We start from the raw sequence: 15,577 nt of genomic DNA on the forward strand, positions 1-15,577 counted from the left end.
TGGAATACTGCACCACAACATGAGTTAACATGGCGCTGAGCACTCACCTTGCAGGTTCTGTTCTGAGCTCTTTTACTTAATTTTAAGTTAGTGATTCTCAAGGTGTACTTCCAGGACCCACAGCATTAGCATTCTTTAGGATCTTGTTAGAAATGCAGATTCTCAGTCTGTACCCCAGATCTACTAAATGCAAAACTTTGTATAGGGGCCCAGCAGTCTCTCTAATAAACCCTCCAAGAGATTTAGTTGATGCATGCTTAATTTGGGGAATTACTGTCTTAAGTAATTTATTCTTTATAATATTATGAACAGTTTTTATCTCATCCACTACAGAGACAAAAACAGAGGCATAAAGAAGTTAACTTGTCCAAGGACACAACTTTTTTAAGAGGTACAGATGGGCTTTGAATCCCAGCAGTGTGAACCCAGAGTTCTATTCTTAACCACCATGCAAGACTGCCTTCCAGAAGGTGCAATGCACAGAGGAAGGGGCTGTAGACTCCGGAAGGTGAGCAGAGCTAAGGAAAATTTGAACAGAGATAAGGAGGGTATTTATGAGAGCTGAATTTCCCCTTCTTTACAAACACTTAATGAGCATTAACTATATGAAGCACATCATGTTAGACACTGTGGACATTTGAGTGAAACACAGACACTGTGTTTTTAAGATTTTTATAATGAATCAGGAAATTCAAATATAAATATCTGGAATCGAAAGTACTTTGGAAACACATGAATGAATTCTAAAGGGCAATTTGAGCATATATGAATGCATTTCAACAAACAATATGAAAATTTAAATGTATTCAAGAAAGTCACTCCAGGCAAAGAAAATATCGTGCAAGATTCAGATGTTTGAAACAACATATTATACTCATGGATCTACTAGTGTTTTTTATATTTGGCCCTTAGCATTAGTTTTGTGTAGTTTAGACTTGTCTAGATTATGGAGAAGTTGGAAGTTCCTGGTTTAAAAAGAGTTGTTTTACAGCTCCTTTTTCATTTATTTTTTAAAAACCACGCTATTGAGTTATCACTGACATTCAAAAAGCTCTACCTAACCTGATGAATTTGAAAACAAGAATATACCATAAATCAGTCACTATAATCTATGCTACAAACCCACTGATCACCTCCAAAAGCTTCCTCCCATCTTCTTTATTACTTTTGGTGATAACATAAGACCCACTTATTCTCTTAGCAAAATTTTAAGCATAGATGTAGCATTGTGAACTGTAGGTTCTATGCTGTACTGAACATCACTAGGACTTACTTATTTTGTGTAACAGAAACTTGGTATCTTGGTATGCAGAGAATTCTGAAAGTGTTCCATGGGCCTATCTCTGTGACATAACACTCTGCCATGTCCTAGGGATGTGTGTGAAAAAGGGTTCTCTCCTTTGAGACACTTACAAGCTAGTAACAAATACCCACATGTCTGTTTCTGCTCATGGCAAAATTTGCTGAGTACTGCACATGAATGTGAGTTAACATGCACCAAGCACTCACCTTTCAGGTACGGTTCTGTTTTACTTAATTTTAAATTAGTACCATTTGACTAGTACTTTCTCTCACTTTTTGTTTTGATCTTAGGTCAAAACAGTTTTTTGGCTGCTATTTCTTTTATGGAACATAGTGAAGATGGAAATGCCCTTAAACAAGTAGTAGAAGAAAGAATCTTAAATTGCAGAGGTGATTTTGGTGAGACAGTCAAATGCTACTGTATGTTGCTGGGGAGAGTATAGAGCTTGTCCTGCTCTGTGAATTCCATCTAGATCAGGGTTGGTGAAGTATTTTTGTAAAAGGTCAGATAGTGAGTACTTTGGACTTTGCTGCCTACTACTTAATTCTGCTGCCATAGTAGGAAGCAGCCAGAATGGATATGTAAACAGATGACACTCCATATTCCAATAAAACTTCATTTATAAAAATAGGTGGCAACTGGGTTAGGTTCATGGGCCCCTGGTCTGAATTCTTAGCTCTCTTACATAGTTCAGATGAAATAGGCTCTCGAATGGGCCAAGTCACCCCAGAAGGACCTTTCTAGTGCTGTTTGTGTATCTGAGTTGAGTAACTGAGAAATAAAAAGTAGAACTAGATTTCTTAATTTCTTACTTCCACTATAAGACTACTTATCACACTGTTTTGTGCCTTTCAAAATTTTACGTAGTTTGACAAGGAATACCTAAGAGACTAATTTGTTTCCAGCTACCAAGGAAGGAAAGAAAAATGGCTATTCTAATATTTCTGTTTTTCTTTTTCTTTTCTTTCTTTTTTTTTTTTGAGCAGTGCTGAGGATCAAACCCAGGACCTAACACATACCATGAGATATACCCCACAGTCAATTTTTTGGTTGTTTTTGAGACAGGGTCTCTCGCTAGATTGTTGAGCCTAGCCTCAAACTTGTGATCCTCCTGCCTCAGCCTCCCTAGTTGCTGGGATTATAGGCATGCACCAACATGCCTGGCAATTCAGGTTTCTCTTTCTGACATATGAGTAATTTAGGAAATGAAAAGAGTACTTTTTTTTAAAGCTACTGAAGACCTCACACAAAACAACTTGTGATTTTCACTATGAAGAAATAGTTATATTCATGTGACTTTTAAAGCAAGCACATGTCATTCAGCATGTAGCTGTCTATAGGCACATTCTATGCATGACCACTTAAGGGTTGATGGAGGCCGGATAGAGGTGACAGTGGGCTTAGCACATTTTTGAGGTGTAAATGCTTTACCACTTGGCCTGAGAATTCAGGGATCACTAGACCTAGTGCCACTGGAAAATGTCACCACTGGACCATTAGCTCCTGCCACACATCATAGAAAGGCCTAGACTTACAGAAGGCATAAATCCCACTGGGGTTTGAGACTGGTTGAGGAAAGATGGCAAGGAACCACAGATGGAGCCAGGAGGTTTTCTACTTAAGTGGCCAGGAGAGGCAAGTGCTGTAGGGTTTGGAGAATGAGATTAATCATTGAAAGGCTCAGGCTTGGATGGGCTTTATGTTTCACTTGTGTGGATTGAAGGAGGGCAGCTTGCAGAAATGTAGAGAACTACACAGGGCAAAGGTGGTGGCAAGGGTTTGGTGAAGAGATAAGAAGGCACATGGCTTCAGAGGACTTGCTTCTCTAGAGGACCGGCGTGTTCCTATGAGAGAAGTGCAGTTAGGGACTGGGTGGATAGGTAGAGAGGGTTCTGACTGCTAGGGCGAAGACTTGAACAGTGAGTGGCTGGGAGCACTGTTGGGGGAAGCTGTTTTATTATTATTATTTGTTTAATTTTTAAAAAATAAGGTGAGTGGCCTGCGCCTGTAATTCCAGCAGCTTGGGAGGTTGAGACAGGGGGATCGAAAGTTTAAAGCCAACCTCAGCAACTTAGTGAGGCCCTAAGCAACTCATCAAGACGCTGTGTCTAAATAAAATATAAGAAAGGACTGGGGATGTGGCTCCATGATTAAGCCCCCTGGGTTCAATCCCTGGAATAATAATAATAATAATAATAATAATAATAATAATAATGATATGCCTGGTGTGGGGGCTCACGCCTATAATCCCAGCAACTCAGAAGGCTGAGGCAGGAGGATTGTGAGTTCAGAGCCAGAGGCAGGAGGATTGTGAGTTCAAAGCCAGCCTCAGCAGATTAGTGAGGCACTTAACAACTCAGCGAGACCCTGTCTCTAAATAAAATATAAAAAAAGAGCTGGGTATGTGACTCAGTGGTTGAGCACCCTGAGTTCAACCTCCAGTATGAAAAAAAATAAAAATAAATTAAATAAGGTGATATGAAAAGAGAGGTTTTAGGAATACTAATCTGATTTGTGTGAAGGTTCTGGAGGCCAAAGCAGATAAGAAAGCTAGTAGAGGTGTTCCCTGGTGTAGCCTGAGGAAATCATGTTGAGGGCATACAGCATCTAGCAAAGAAACAAATGCTGTATTTGGGAATGATATTTGAATGTTTTCCTGAGTCTGCACTTGGAGGGGTGAAAGAGACCATTACTTAAACAACAACAACAACAACACCAATAAACCCTTGACTATTTTAAAAAAATTTAGCCTTAAAAGTTGCAAAAATAGTGCCGAGAGTTCCCTCGGAACCATCCTCAGTTGCTCCTAATGCTAACATTTTTACACAACCCCATGTGTACAGTTCTCAAAACCAGCATTGATCTATATTCTAAAATTCAGACTTGTTCCAGTTGTCCTACTAAGTTCCTTGTCCTAGTCCAGGGTCACTCAGTGCTTTGGCTGGCAATGTTGTTCCATCTCCAATCTGGGATACTTCCTCAATTTCTCTTGGCCTCTCCAAGAGTAAACAATTTTAGCAGAGTTCAGACTAGTTATTTTAAAGAATGTCCCTCATTTCGGAGCTGTCAGGCATTTTCTTATAAAAATTTCAGATATGCATTTTGACAAATATATCATTAAAATTGCCAATCTCAGTTCTTGACATCAGGAGATAGATGATGTCATCATGTCACCTGATAGACGATGGTTTTTATCACTTTGTTAAGGTGGAATCTGCTAAGCTCCCCTGTTAAGTGACTATGTTCTCCTCTGTACTTACTAAGTATCCTGAGGAGAGATACTTTGACACTGTGCAAATATCCTATATCTCATTTAAGCATGCGTTAACGATTCTTGTCTGCAGCATTTATTTTTTGGTATTTCCTCAATGGTGCTTTTGTTTTCCTCTTTTTATTGCATTTAGTAAGTAGAACTATTCTGTGAGGAAAGGCTGTCTTTTCTCTTCCACTCCCATTTGTCTTTTCTCTTCCACTCCCATTTAGTTAGTAAAGAACTAACTAAAATTAGTTCTTTACTATTAAAGAACTAATAGTAGTTCTTTAATAGTAAAGAACTACTATTAGTTCTTTACATCAGTATAGATTCATGGATAGATTATTCTATAAGTTGTAATTCAATACCTTCACTATTTATTTTGCTCCTCAGAGTGTCCCAAATTTGAACAGTGGGAGCTACTTCAGAATGGCTGCTGTGGGAAGGGTCCAGGTATAATGAGGTCAGTTCATGTTATGAAAATAGGAAATTCAGTGACAAGTGGGGGTAAACTTTCTGATTTAAATATTTTTTCCCTAAACTTTTAGTTAATAGATTCTTAAATTTTAAAGAGTTTTCTGTGATTACATTAACCAGGGAAGCCCACCCTAGTAGGCAAAATTATTCTCTTGTTTATAAAGATAGCCCCCCAAAATAATTTCCCAAGGACTGAATAAAAAGTCAAATCAATGAAGCTTTGGGATTTGTTTCCATTGTACCTAGATTATATATTTTCCCAAAAGCTTTGGGTTCTTGCTGATTTATCTTCCTAGGCAGGCAAGATTGTGAAATTTTTCTAACTATCCCCAGAACTCACTTTGCTTTTTCTACTGTAGCTTTTAAGTAGGGAAACGTGTTTATATTAGAATGTAGCCTTTAATACTGGGAAGTCAAAGTTGAGTTTAATGCTGGGATGCTATTAAAAAGGCATACCTTTCAGAAGGTACGCAGGTACTGTGCTCTGATGGCAGACGTGAAGATACTTTGGCTTAGGGCTGTGTCTAGGATGGGCTCTATGGAAACACATACCACATAAGCAGGTGCAGGGCGAGAATTGCCTAACAGTGGCTCTTTGTTTTGCACAAGTCACTTGGAGGCTTTGCCACAGATATCAGAGCTGTTGGCAAATGACTCTCGCCCCCCTTCCTTCAGCAGGTCATGCATGGGAGAGGAGTGCCCCAAGCCCCATGGCTGAAACGGTGAGGAGAGGATCCAGCTGCCATTCTGAATCACTTATTTTTATGGCTTTTACTCAAACCTGGCTGCACATTAGAGCCACGTGGGGAACTCCCAGAAGAAAGAGATTCTTAATCAGTATGCCTGGGATGGGATACTGAAATGGTATCTGTTTTATTTTTCTTCAGTTGCCTGAAGAAAACGTAAATAGGTGGTCTTATTTACATCTAGGACTGAGAACCACTGGATCTTGAAGAGACTATTTGTGACTTAATGTAGTTAGATACTCTTAGTATAACTAAAGGTAGGCTTGAATTGCAAACTGGGCAAAATTTTTAACCTCTTTTAAGTCTACTTTTGTCATCTTCAAAATAAATTAATAGTACCTACCTTGTAGGTTTTCAAGGATTAAGTGATACAATACAGGTAAAATACTTAGTCTGGTCTCTCGCACATAGTAGGAACTCTAATACTATTATTTAGTAACATGTAGCATGTTATAACAGAGGGTGACTTTGGAATCAATCAAAATTTTGTCTCAGTCCTGGTTCTAAACTTTCCAGCTCTGGAACCTTAAGTAAAACACATTATTTCTCTGACCCTCTGGCCTCTTACCTATAAAAATAGGAATATGTGTGTACAATATAGGATCGGTGCTTAAAGGAGGTGCCCAGTGAGCCTTTCCTTTCTGTCACCTTCCTTTTGTTCTGCTTTCTTATCACATCACAGGGCAGTGGAAAAATGTAATTTCAAGATCATCATTGACTTTGGTGTGGCCATGCTATGTTGAGATGTTATTACAAATGGCCTTTTTGGCTATGACCGGCTATTGTCTTGGGCATGTCCCTTGGATCCCTCAGGAAACAGTTGTGGACCCAAGTTGCAAACAGAGCTGACAGAAAGAGTTGTGTTCCCTGCCCTTCTGCCTCAGCAGCTGTCTCCTGTCTCCTGTTTTCCTTGCACTGAAATTGTGATGCCTATGCAGACTGCCTGGGATTCTGTCCTTTTAATTTTAATCAAGCTTTTGTTGAGATGCAAGTTTATTCTGGGGCTTACGAAGGACCCACAGTCTCAGAAATCTTCTGGAGAGCTTAACAGATCACAACCTTTATTTTGTTCTATAATCTCTTAAACTTGTCATATTTATGAGTTACTTATAGAGGCTTTTTGTATTCCTAGGTTTCTAAGAAATTCAGTGTACTTATTCTACCATTCCATCCTCATATTCTACTTGACCACCCAGAATGGGAAAAGGGACAATGGCTGAAGGTGACAAAAAGCTGTGTCATGAGCCGAATTCTTGTATTATCAACAAATCTAGTAGTTCTTATTAGTTCATATTTGCTAAGGCAGGTCATATTTCTGTGACTATTGAAGTGTGACTGTTGAAGTCTTTCTCTTTTCATTTCTGTTCTTAGTCACCAAAGTAACTGGACTGCGGTTAGTACTAAGGCATCCCCTTTAAGATCTGGTGAAACATGTTCAGCAAGATATTTCTAGCACCTCTGGAATGAATTCCATGTTTGGTTCAGACCCAGCTTCATGGACTATTATAGTTTAAATTGAGAAGGCATTGAACTAAAAAAAAAAATATGGTAATGTATTGTTGTTCATCAGTTATCCTTTTGAGTTATGCCATTATTTTATTTTCTGGAAGTCCATTTTGTAATTGCAGTTTTCTAATAAATGTTCAAAATATGAAGTTTGCCTAGAATCATTTGGGAAACCATTTTCTGTGGTTCATTAAAATGGAAAGGAATAAAAACAAATTAATAGTAAAATCCATTTTCGTTTGTGTTGTTCCTGTCCCTCTCTCTCTGGGGTGTAGTGTCTTTGGTGAGTTATCTAGATTACATAGCTTTAGCAGTTGGAGATGAGAGGAAAAGGAATTGTCACCTTGTCAGTGCCTCATGTCTAAGAGATGCTGTGCTGAGGTCCTTTGAGAGGATGGTTGGCCTTGGCAGACCAGCCACCTGAGATTATAGAGCAAACTGATAGGAAAATCAGAACCAAGGAGGAGAATTCAATGGATTTTAAGCATTCTTTAAGTCCTGTATCTTCTGATAAAGGGGTTGTGTAAATGAGGGATGGTTTAGCTGGTATAGTTGGCACACACTTGTAATCCCAGTGATTCGGGAGGCTGAGGCAAGAGGATCTCAAGTTCAAGGTCAGCTTAGACAACTTAGTGAGAACCTTTATCAAAATAAGAAATAGGTGGCGGGGTATGTAGCTCAGTGGTAGAGTGCACCTGGATTCAATCTCCAGTAGTGCATGCGCATGTGCATACAGACGCGTGCACACACACATACACACACACAAAGGGTTGGTTTCTTTTTTGTTGTGTCTATTTCTGGAAGTTCTCACAGCGCTTGACAATGAGCTCAGTAGCTTCTTCATAAATATGAAATGAATGGAAGTAAATTACTACTGGATCTTTGAAATGAAGCCCTGGAATGCTGAGGGGAGAAGGAAAATCAGGAGATTCAAAGGTAGGAGGAAAACAGCTTGAGTATTTGTAAGGATATTAGAGGGGTTTACATTTTCTAGGGTGGTATTGTGATGTTCTCCGGGTAAATGCTTGAGAGTGGTTCTCTAGGTGAGTTAGAGCAGCAGCCAGTAGGCCCATAAAATTAACTAATAGTTCTTTTTTATTACCTGTTAAAAATGAGGTAATGGGTAAAATAATCCCCATGTTATTTTTTTTCTTCTTCTTACATCTTTGGTCCTTGCTATTTTTGATCAATACTGAAAACTTCATAAAATGGTTTCTTCAGAACTACAGAGTTATAAGAGTTATTTTTAAAAATGTTGAAGGGGTCAGTCAGTACTTTACTGAGATCCCCAAAGAGCCCTGTGGCTACCCCCCCTCCCCCAGCTCAGTGGACAAATTTGAGAACTACTGGACTCAAGTGTTAATGAAACAGAGCTCACCTGGGACCAGTTAAGAGAGGGCTTCACAGGAGTTTCTGACAACAAATCCTGGAATTGTGTCCTATAAAAGGTAGTTCTTATTATGTTGCTCTTGTTCATTCCCTGTGGGCTAGCAGCTGATCTAGCAGTGTTATCCATTCAGTATAGGAAGAATACCATTGCTTTATCTACTCACCTTACCAATCTTTTGAAACAAGGCATCCATGGGGGATGCTTCTGTTAAGTGGGATTGTGTGTCTGTAATACTAGTGTGGAGACGGCCAGATTTAGGGTGGCAGCAGAGAGAAAGGCAAATGGTTTATTTTCTTTTGTGAAAACGCCTCTGCCTAGTTTTATAGAACTTGTTTCTATCTAAAAATTTTCTCTTTAACTAGACCATGTGAAGGATTTGCTTTTTTGAGCTAATTCAGACAATTAGAAGAGTAATAAAGATTGTTATTTCCTGTCTGCTAGATCGATTTTTAAAATGCTTCTTGTTTAGGGGGAAGTAACTTATCACGATGATTTCATTTTCGTATTATAAATCTGGTACATATGCAAGTTTTTAAAATAAATGAATATATTACATAGCTCAGATGATCTAAGGCCTAGGAAAGGCCAATTGGAAATGTGCAGCAAGTAGACCAGAACAGTGGGGATTATAACATTTATTTTCTATGATGCAAGTTGCACATCTTTAGCAGAGAGCATCAGTTGGCATTTCTGGATAAAGAGTCAATAATTTTATTTCAAGTTAATTAAAAGATAAGTAGTGTGGGAGTTATATGGAGTGGGCACAGGGCGGAATGGAAATTCTCTTTTTAGGCTAAAATTTGGTAGAAGGTTCAGATGGTGGCGTGGTATATTTTGTAAATTTAGCAAATTATTCTAAGAAGTGGAGGCGGCAGGCTAAAAACTCTGGGCTCTCAAAAGACAGCAAGCCTTGGAATAGAGGTATAAAGAGCTTTTAAACATAGGCTGGAAGTTCAGTAAATGTTAGTTTCTCTGTTCTTTTCCCTGTACTGCAACAGGAAGTGATAATCGTTCTCCATTGTGCTCAGGCACATGTGGGTGATGGTGCTGCTTACAAGATTGTTGGGTAGGAGAAATTAGCTCACGCAATTCAAACCATTCAGCAAATACTTATTTAGTTGATATGGATATATGAATAGCTAAAATAAATGAATAGAAAAATAAGCATCTTGATGTTAGGTTGTGTGCTAGATGTTGTGAAAACCAAGCAATCAAGTTTCCAACACTCTTTCAAGGAGCTTATGGATTCCATGGAGTGAATGGTTACACAATGCAGAGCACCTAGGGGCTGCTGTGTGCATAAGAGTAAAACAAAGAGCTCCAGAGAAGAACAAAACCCTGTGGGAGGAGCTTCACTCAGGAGGCTGTGCACACACCTGGACTTTGAAGTCATTGGGGTTCAGGAAAGCATCAAGGAAAATGGAAGTTTTTAACATGGAGAATGGTGTGACCCGAGGCAGGGATATGAGCGGCATGCTCTTCTGATAAGTAGATCTTACTCAATTGCAGAAGACTTACATGGAGATGGAGAGAGAACACTAGAAATGTCAGGGAGGCAGGCTGTGGTGGGGCCAGTGACCCATGGTTCATTCCCACAAGCAATAAAGTACCTCTTCTGAGTGGAAGGGATGGTTTTAGTAGATTTGCTTAGTTGAGGTTAGCAGGATGGCTTGAAGTGGGATGACTAGAAGACAGAGAAATCCACTGGGAAGCTGATGTATCAGTTGAGGTGGACAGTGATAAGGGTCTGAGTGGAGGTGGTGAAAATGGACATGAAAAGGAGAAATTGAATCCCAATCATATTAAGAATAAAGTGATGAGGACAGAATCCCAGACTTTCTATGTTGCTTTTGTTGGTTGTACTTCCTAGTTTGGGAGCTAGTCAAGTAGAATATCCTGAGGCCCTTTTGGTATGAATGTTGATCAGAAACACCAAGTCAGAATAAGGAGACTAATCCCATATGGCCCATGGCTGAGATTTAAACTCAATTTTTAGCAGGTATACCTCCCAGGCCTACCATTTTTGTCTTTGGTACAAAGGTTTCCTTGATTCTAATTTTTCCTCTTGTTTTTCTCTTAAAATAGACTCTGTCAAGAAGAATTTCCAATCCTTACCTTGAACATACTCCTCAGGTATGATTTTTCAGTTTTCTTTCTCTTACTGCCTTTTCTGTAACAATTATTCACAAATTCTGGTGCAGAATTCTTCAGTTATTGCTGTTGCCTCTGCTCCTGACCTCATGGGGTTTGGCAAAGATTCTGCAGTGATCACATTTTCTACCCACCAGGGATGACACAGGGAAAGTGTTTAAGATGCTCTGTTCATAGTATCATGATGCAGGATGTTCACAGGATGGGTGTGGGTAATTCTTGTTTTCTACACCCTTTATATGGGTGTATTATCGATGTGGCAGAGTAAATATGTAATATATTTTTCAATTTTTTGTATTGATAGAAATGGCATATTTTACAAATAGTGAGGAGTTTACATTGAAAACTGTGTAAGATGTATGTGTATAGTTATCTACTGGAGGGATACATCCTGTGTGCTCAATGCTGAGAAAAGATAGGGACATCTTTTCCGTGTTGCATTAAAGAATTAGTTTACAAACATTTACATTCCCTAGGGTACCAGGAGACTGAGTTTTCTGAGGGCTAGGCTGTTTTCTACTTGTTCCCCACTGTAACTGCAGCATCTAGAAAAGACCTGACATTGGCAGTTGCTCAATCAATATCTCTTGAATGACTGATTGAAAGAAGCTTCTGTGATGTCAGGACAAGTCAAGTGTCAACTGACTCATACTTCTTCCTTGGTAATACTTTCTGTCATCTGACTTGTTCCAAGTTTTGATTTTTTTAAAAAATATGTTAACATGTTAAAGCTAAATCATTTCCTGCCCTTTTCACTTTCTCATCAGGTTGCATTTTGGTGATAGTATTGGGATAATTAAAGAAGTATAAGGACAGGGTTAACATGTTCCCTGTCAAGTCATTATCAAGACATTATCAATTTACTTGCTTTAAGAGAAGACATAAATGTTTTATAGGTTCAAAAAGAGTTCACCAATAGGACTGGGGACATAGCCACATGGTAGATTGCTTGCCTAGTAGGCATGAGCCTGGGGTTCAATCCCCAGCACCACCACCAAAACAACAACAACAACAAAAAATTTACCAGTAAACATTTAAAAAAGATATAAGCTTGCACCTACCAACATTTACAAATTTTCATGAGTATTTATGTTATGCAGATAGTTCATTTTCATTTAGCCTCCTCTGCTTATGTGCTGCTATAGAGGAAGGCGCAATTAGAAAGGAAGAAGTTTTAAAAAGTAGGACCTAGACTTCTTCAGAGCTGCGAAGTAGCCTCCTTCATCTCTAAGAATCAGAGGCTCATATGAGGGAATTAAAAGATTAAAAAAGAAGCTAAATAAAATTTTTATCTGATAGATGGAATTGTGAAATACTATAGATGGAACCAAGATGCTTGGAATTAGCTGTGAGTTCAGCAGTTGAATATCACTTCAAAGCAAAGCAGCCTGCTGTCAAATTGTGTCATGGTTCAAGATGTTCACTGAATAAGGAAAAAAATTATTTTCTCATCTTCCAAGACCTTTATATGAATGCATTATCAATATGGCAGAGTTAGTATATAAGTATTCTTCAGCTTGCTGCAGTGATAGAAACACTATATTTAAAAATTAGTAGGTGTAAAAAAGCTCTGTGTTTTAAAAGGAAATTATTTATAATTATATTTAGGAAAAGAACTTTTAGAATTTGGAAAATAGTTATTATAGCTTAATAGCATAAGTGGACCAGTAGCTAAAATAAAATAAGGTAATTATAGGTCTGTAGCTACATAGGCTAAAATGTGTCTCCAGCTTAGGGATTTGGTCATGATTTTTTATATATAGCATGCTATTGGGAGCTCACACTTTGTCGCGTTATTGTTCTACATTTACAATGAATGTTTGTCTTTTTCATTCAGATTTATGGAGAGAATTCTTCATGTGCAGGAAGAGCACTGAGAAATATTATTATCGTTCAGGCTGCTGACCTGGTGAAGGACAGAGTGAACCTTAAGGGGTTTTACAGGTAACACAGTTTCTTAACACCATGTCAAAAACTTTCCTTCAGGGAGAAAAAAAAACCTCACAAAACAAAACAGCAACAACAAAAACCCAGCTTGTGTTAAATTGTGACCTTGATCATAGAGAGGTGGGTCATATCAGTACCAGCAGTGGAGGGGTTGCTGTGTTCTGTCTGTGGAGGATTCTGGTGATAACTTTTCTTTTGTTAAACTTTTCTTCTATTTGTTTACCGGAAGGCTCTGGTTTTGAAGTTAGGGTACAGAATACCCAGCTATAAGTGTAGATTCAGTTGTGCTTCCTCTGAGATGTGGTATTTTATATTTTCTTGACTGTGTGTTGTCCTGAAAAATAATTAGAAATACAGGTCCCTTCCCCAAGGATTTAATTATGCTCCTGTGGGGATTCTTTGGCGGTCCATGAGCAGAGAGAGAGCTGCCTCACCCTCCAGGTGAGAGTGAATTCCATAAAAGGTACTGTTCAAAGTGGGGAGAGGCAGATTGGTGGAACATGAGGCTTACCCACCCTGCTAGTGAGTAAGGGCAGAGATATATTCAAGTAAGCAAGTAGGTTCTTGGCCAAGTTTAGAGTAAAACTAGACCAATAGTGTGATTCCTTACAAAGTTTGGAGCACATGTTTGCATTTTACAGAAAGCCAAAAGTGGATTATCAGCTCTTTATTTTGCCAGGTGAAGATATGAAGCCATACCAAATGATACCAGAAGAAAATTATAAAAATAAAACAAATAGAAACTATTGTCATTTATTATCACTCTTCTTTAAGAAATGACATTTTAATACCATAAAGAATAGGAACAGTACTCAGAATAAACGTGTACATAAAAAGGAGACGTATTCTCAGAATAAAGGATGTTCTTTTCAGTTAAATAAATTTAGCTTTATGAAAAATTCATATTTATAATATTTCTGTTTTTTCCACTGGCCACAGATGGGAAACATTTCATCATGGCCTGGATTCTGGGGATAGCAATACTTAGGCTATTGGAAGAAGAGGACTTTTTTTAATTGAGGCATAAATTATATACAATAAAATGCACAGGTCTTAAGCATGCATCTTGATAAGTTTTTTTATTTATTGTATACTTATGTAATCATTATCTATGTAACCACTATGAAGATGTAGAGTATTTTCATGTCTTAGAAAGTTCCTTCAGGCCTTTAAACAGTTAGTAACTTTTCCTTGCAACCAACCATTTTTTTTTAATATAAAAAATTTGGCAGATTATGTATTCTTAGGAGCCATTAATTAAGAAAATACAAAGTGTGGGGAGGAACCACAATGAATTAACCCTTTAAGGTCCTGTATTAAATCACATAAGGCTTTATGTAAGTTTTGAAAAGATGCTATCGGCTAAACATGACTTGTTCTGTTTATGAACAATGCTTTTGCATATTTGGATTCATGAACATCTTGAAAAAGCTCCATTATATCCTGTTCTTTTCATTTGAAATTCATAGCCCAAAGTGTGAGAATTACTAGTTCATAGCCCAGGCCACATCAATAGGACAGGAACCAAGAGGGGCTGTGGTGGTTGGACTACTTCATATAGAATCTATTTCTGTCTGTCCGTCTACCTGTCTTTCTCTGATTCATTTATTCAGTAAGTGATGATATCAGTTTTGGGCCCATCTGACTTGTTAAAAAAGTAAAATCATACCTGTGAGTCTTGGGATCTAGTTGTGAGTAAGCTCATAGGATTCCTTTCAGTTACTGCATAGGCTATGTGTAAGAGCTATCAGTGTTCCTATTGTTATTTTCATTTGTTGAGATCTCCATGGATATAGATTGAAAAGGGAATTGGGAGGTGTATGTTAATCAGGAAAAAGAGCCATCTACCCAAGTTAGAACAGTTAGAATTTAGTGAGAACAGAGCCTAGAGTGTGTGTTTTGCTGTGACTGGAACAGAATGACTTTTCTTTTATAATCTAAAGACTGATTAATGTACTGAGTTTAAAGATGAAGTGCTAGTATGATTGCTTTGAGTGGATCATTTTCATTTGTCTGGTAGTAAATTGAAGTAAAGTGTTCTCCATGTACTATGTAAGAATTCACTTTCAAGACTTTGAAAAGTTTTCTATTCATTTCATACTGTAGGAGGAGTCCCACTGGCTTCTGAGACTTCATTTCCTTTGCATAAATAAGTCACTAAATACCACCATCCCACTTACATTTGAGGTTAGCATATGCATTACTGTTACTTAATTGCTAAAATTGTAATGGGAGGGAGGAGGAGGCCAAGAAAAAAAATGAATTTTCCACTCCAGAGATTAGTAAAATTCATGTTTTGTTATAGAAATCACAGAGCTTTGCAGCTCCAGCACCTCTATATCACAGTGTTCCTACCTAGAATTGCAACTGTAGTTAGATCTGCATGTACCAGGAACAATTTCTGGATTGAATACAAGTCTGAAAATACACTGCGGGTAAAAACTGCTGTCAGTAATGAAGTTGCTCTATTCCAACCATCTCTGTTTGTTTTCTTACTGCTCTTCCTGTGCTGAGATGATGATATTTTGACCTGATTATTGCAGACTTGGTCAGCAATTCAGGGGTCTAGGAATTAAGTGCAGAGGCTATTTGCCTCATTTTGTTTGCTTTAGTGATATTAATGATAGTGCTTATCATTATCCCTCATGTTTTCCCTGGTATAGGTGGATGGTTGAAAGTGATTTAAACATATGATAGAATTAGGGGAGGTGTAGAAAAGGATCACATGCAAAGGAAACAGTAGCTTATCTGAAGGGGAGGCACAGTATCCATTAAGATTGTCACAGTAATACCATGTTCTAGAC

The 15,577-nt window shown here is 38.2% G+C and overlaps 1 protein-coding gene across 2 annotated transcripts in view; it reads left to right on the plus strand.

Annotated features, from left to right (window-relative positions):
- The window catches only part of Rapgef5 (Rap guanine nucleotide exchange factor 5), a 226,736-nt gene that overhangs the window by 27,360 nt on the left and 183,799 nt on the right, over window positions 1-15,577 (plus strand). For both annotated transcript variants that reach the window (XM_078039979.1, XM_078039980.1), the window contains exons 2-3: window positions 10,761-10,808; window positions 12,664-12,770. In XM_078039979.1, the coding sequence (XP_077896105.1) occupies window positions 10,761-10,808; window positions 12,664-12,770 (155 nt within the window). The remainder of the gene's footprint in view (window positions 1-10,760; window positions 10,809-12,663; window positions 12,771-15,577) is intronic.

Source organism: Ictidomys tridecemlineatus, chromosome 2, assembly GCF_052094955.1.
Source record: "Ictidomys tridecemlineatus isolate mIctTri1 chromosome 2, mIctTri1.hap1, whole genome shotgun sequence".
Lineage (NCBI taxonomy): Eukaryota > Metazoa > Chordata > Mammalia > Rodentia > Sciuridae > Ictidomys > Ictidomys tridecemlineatus.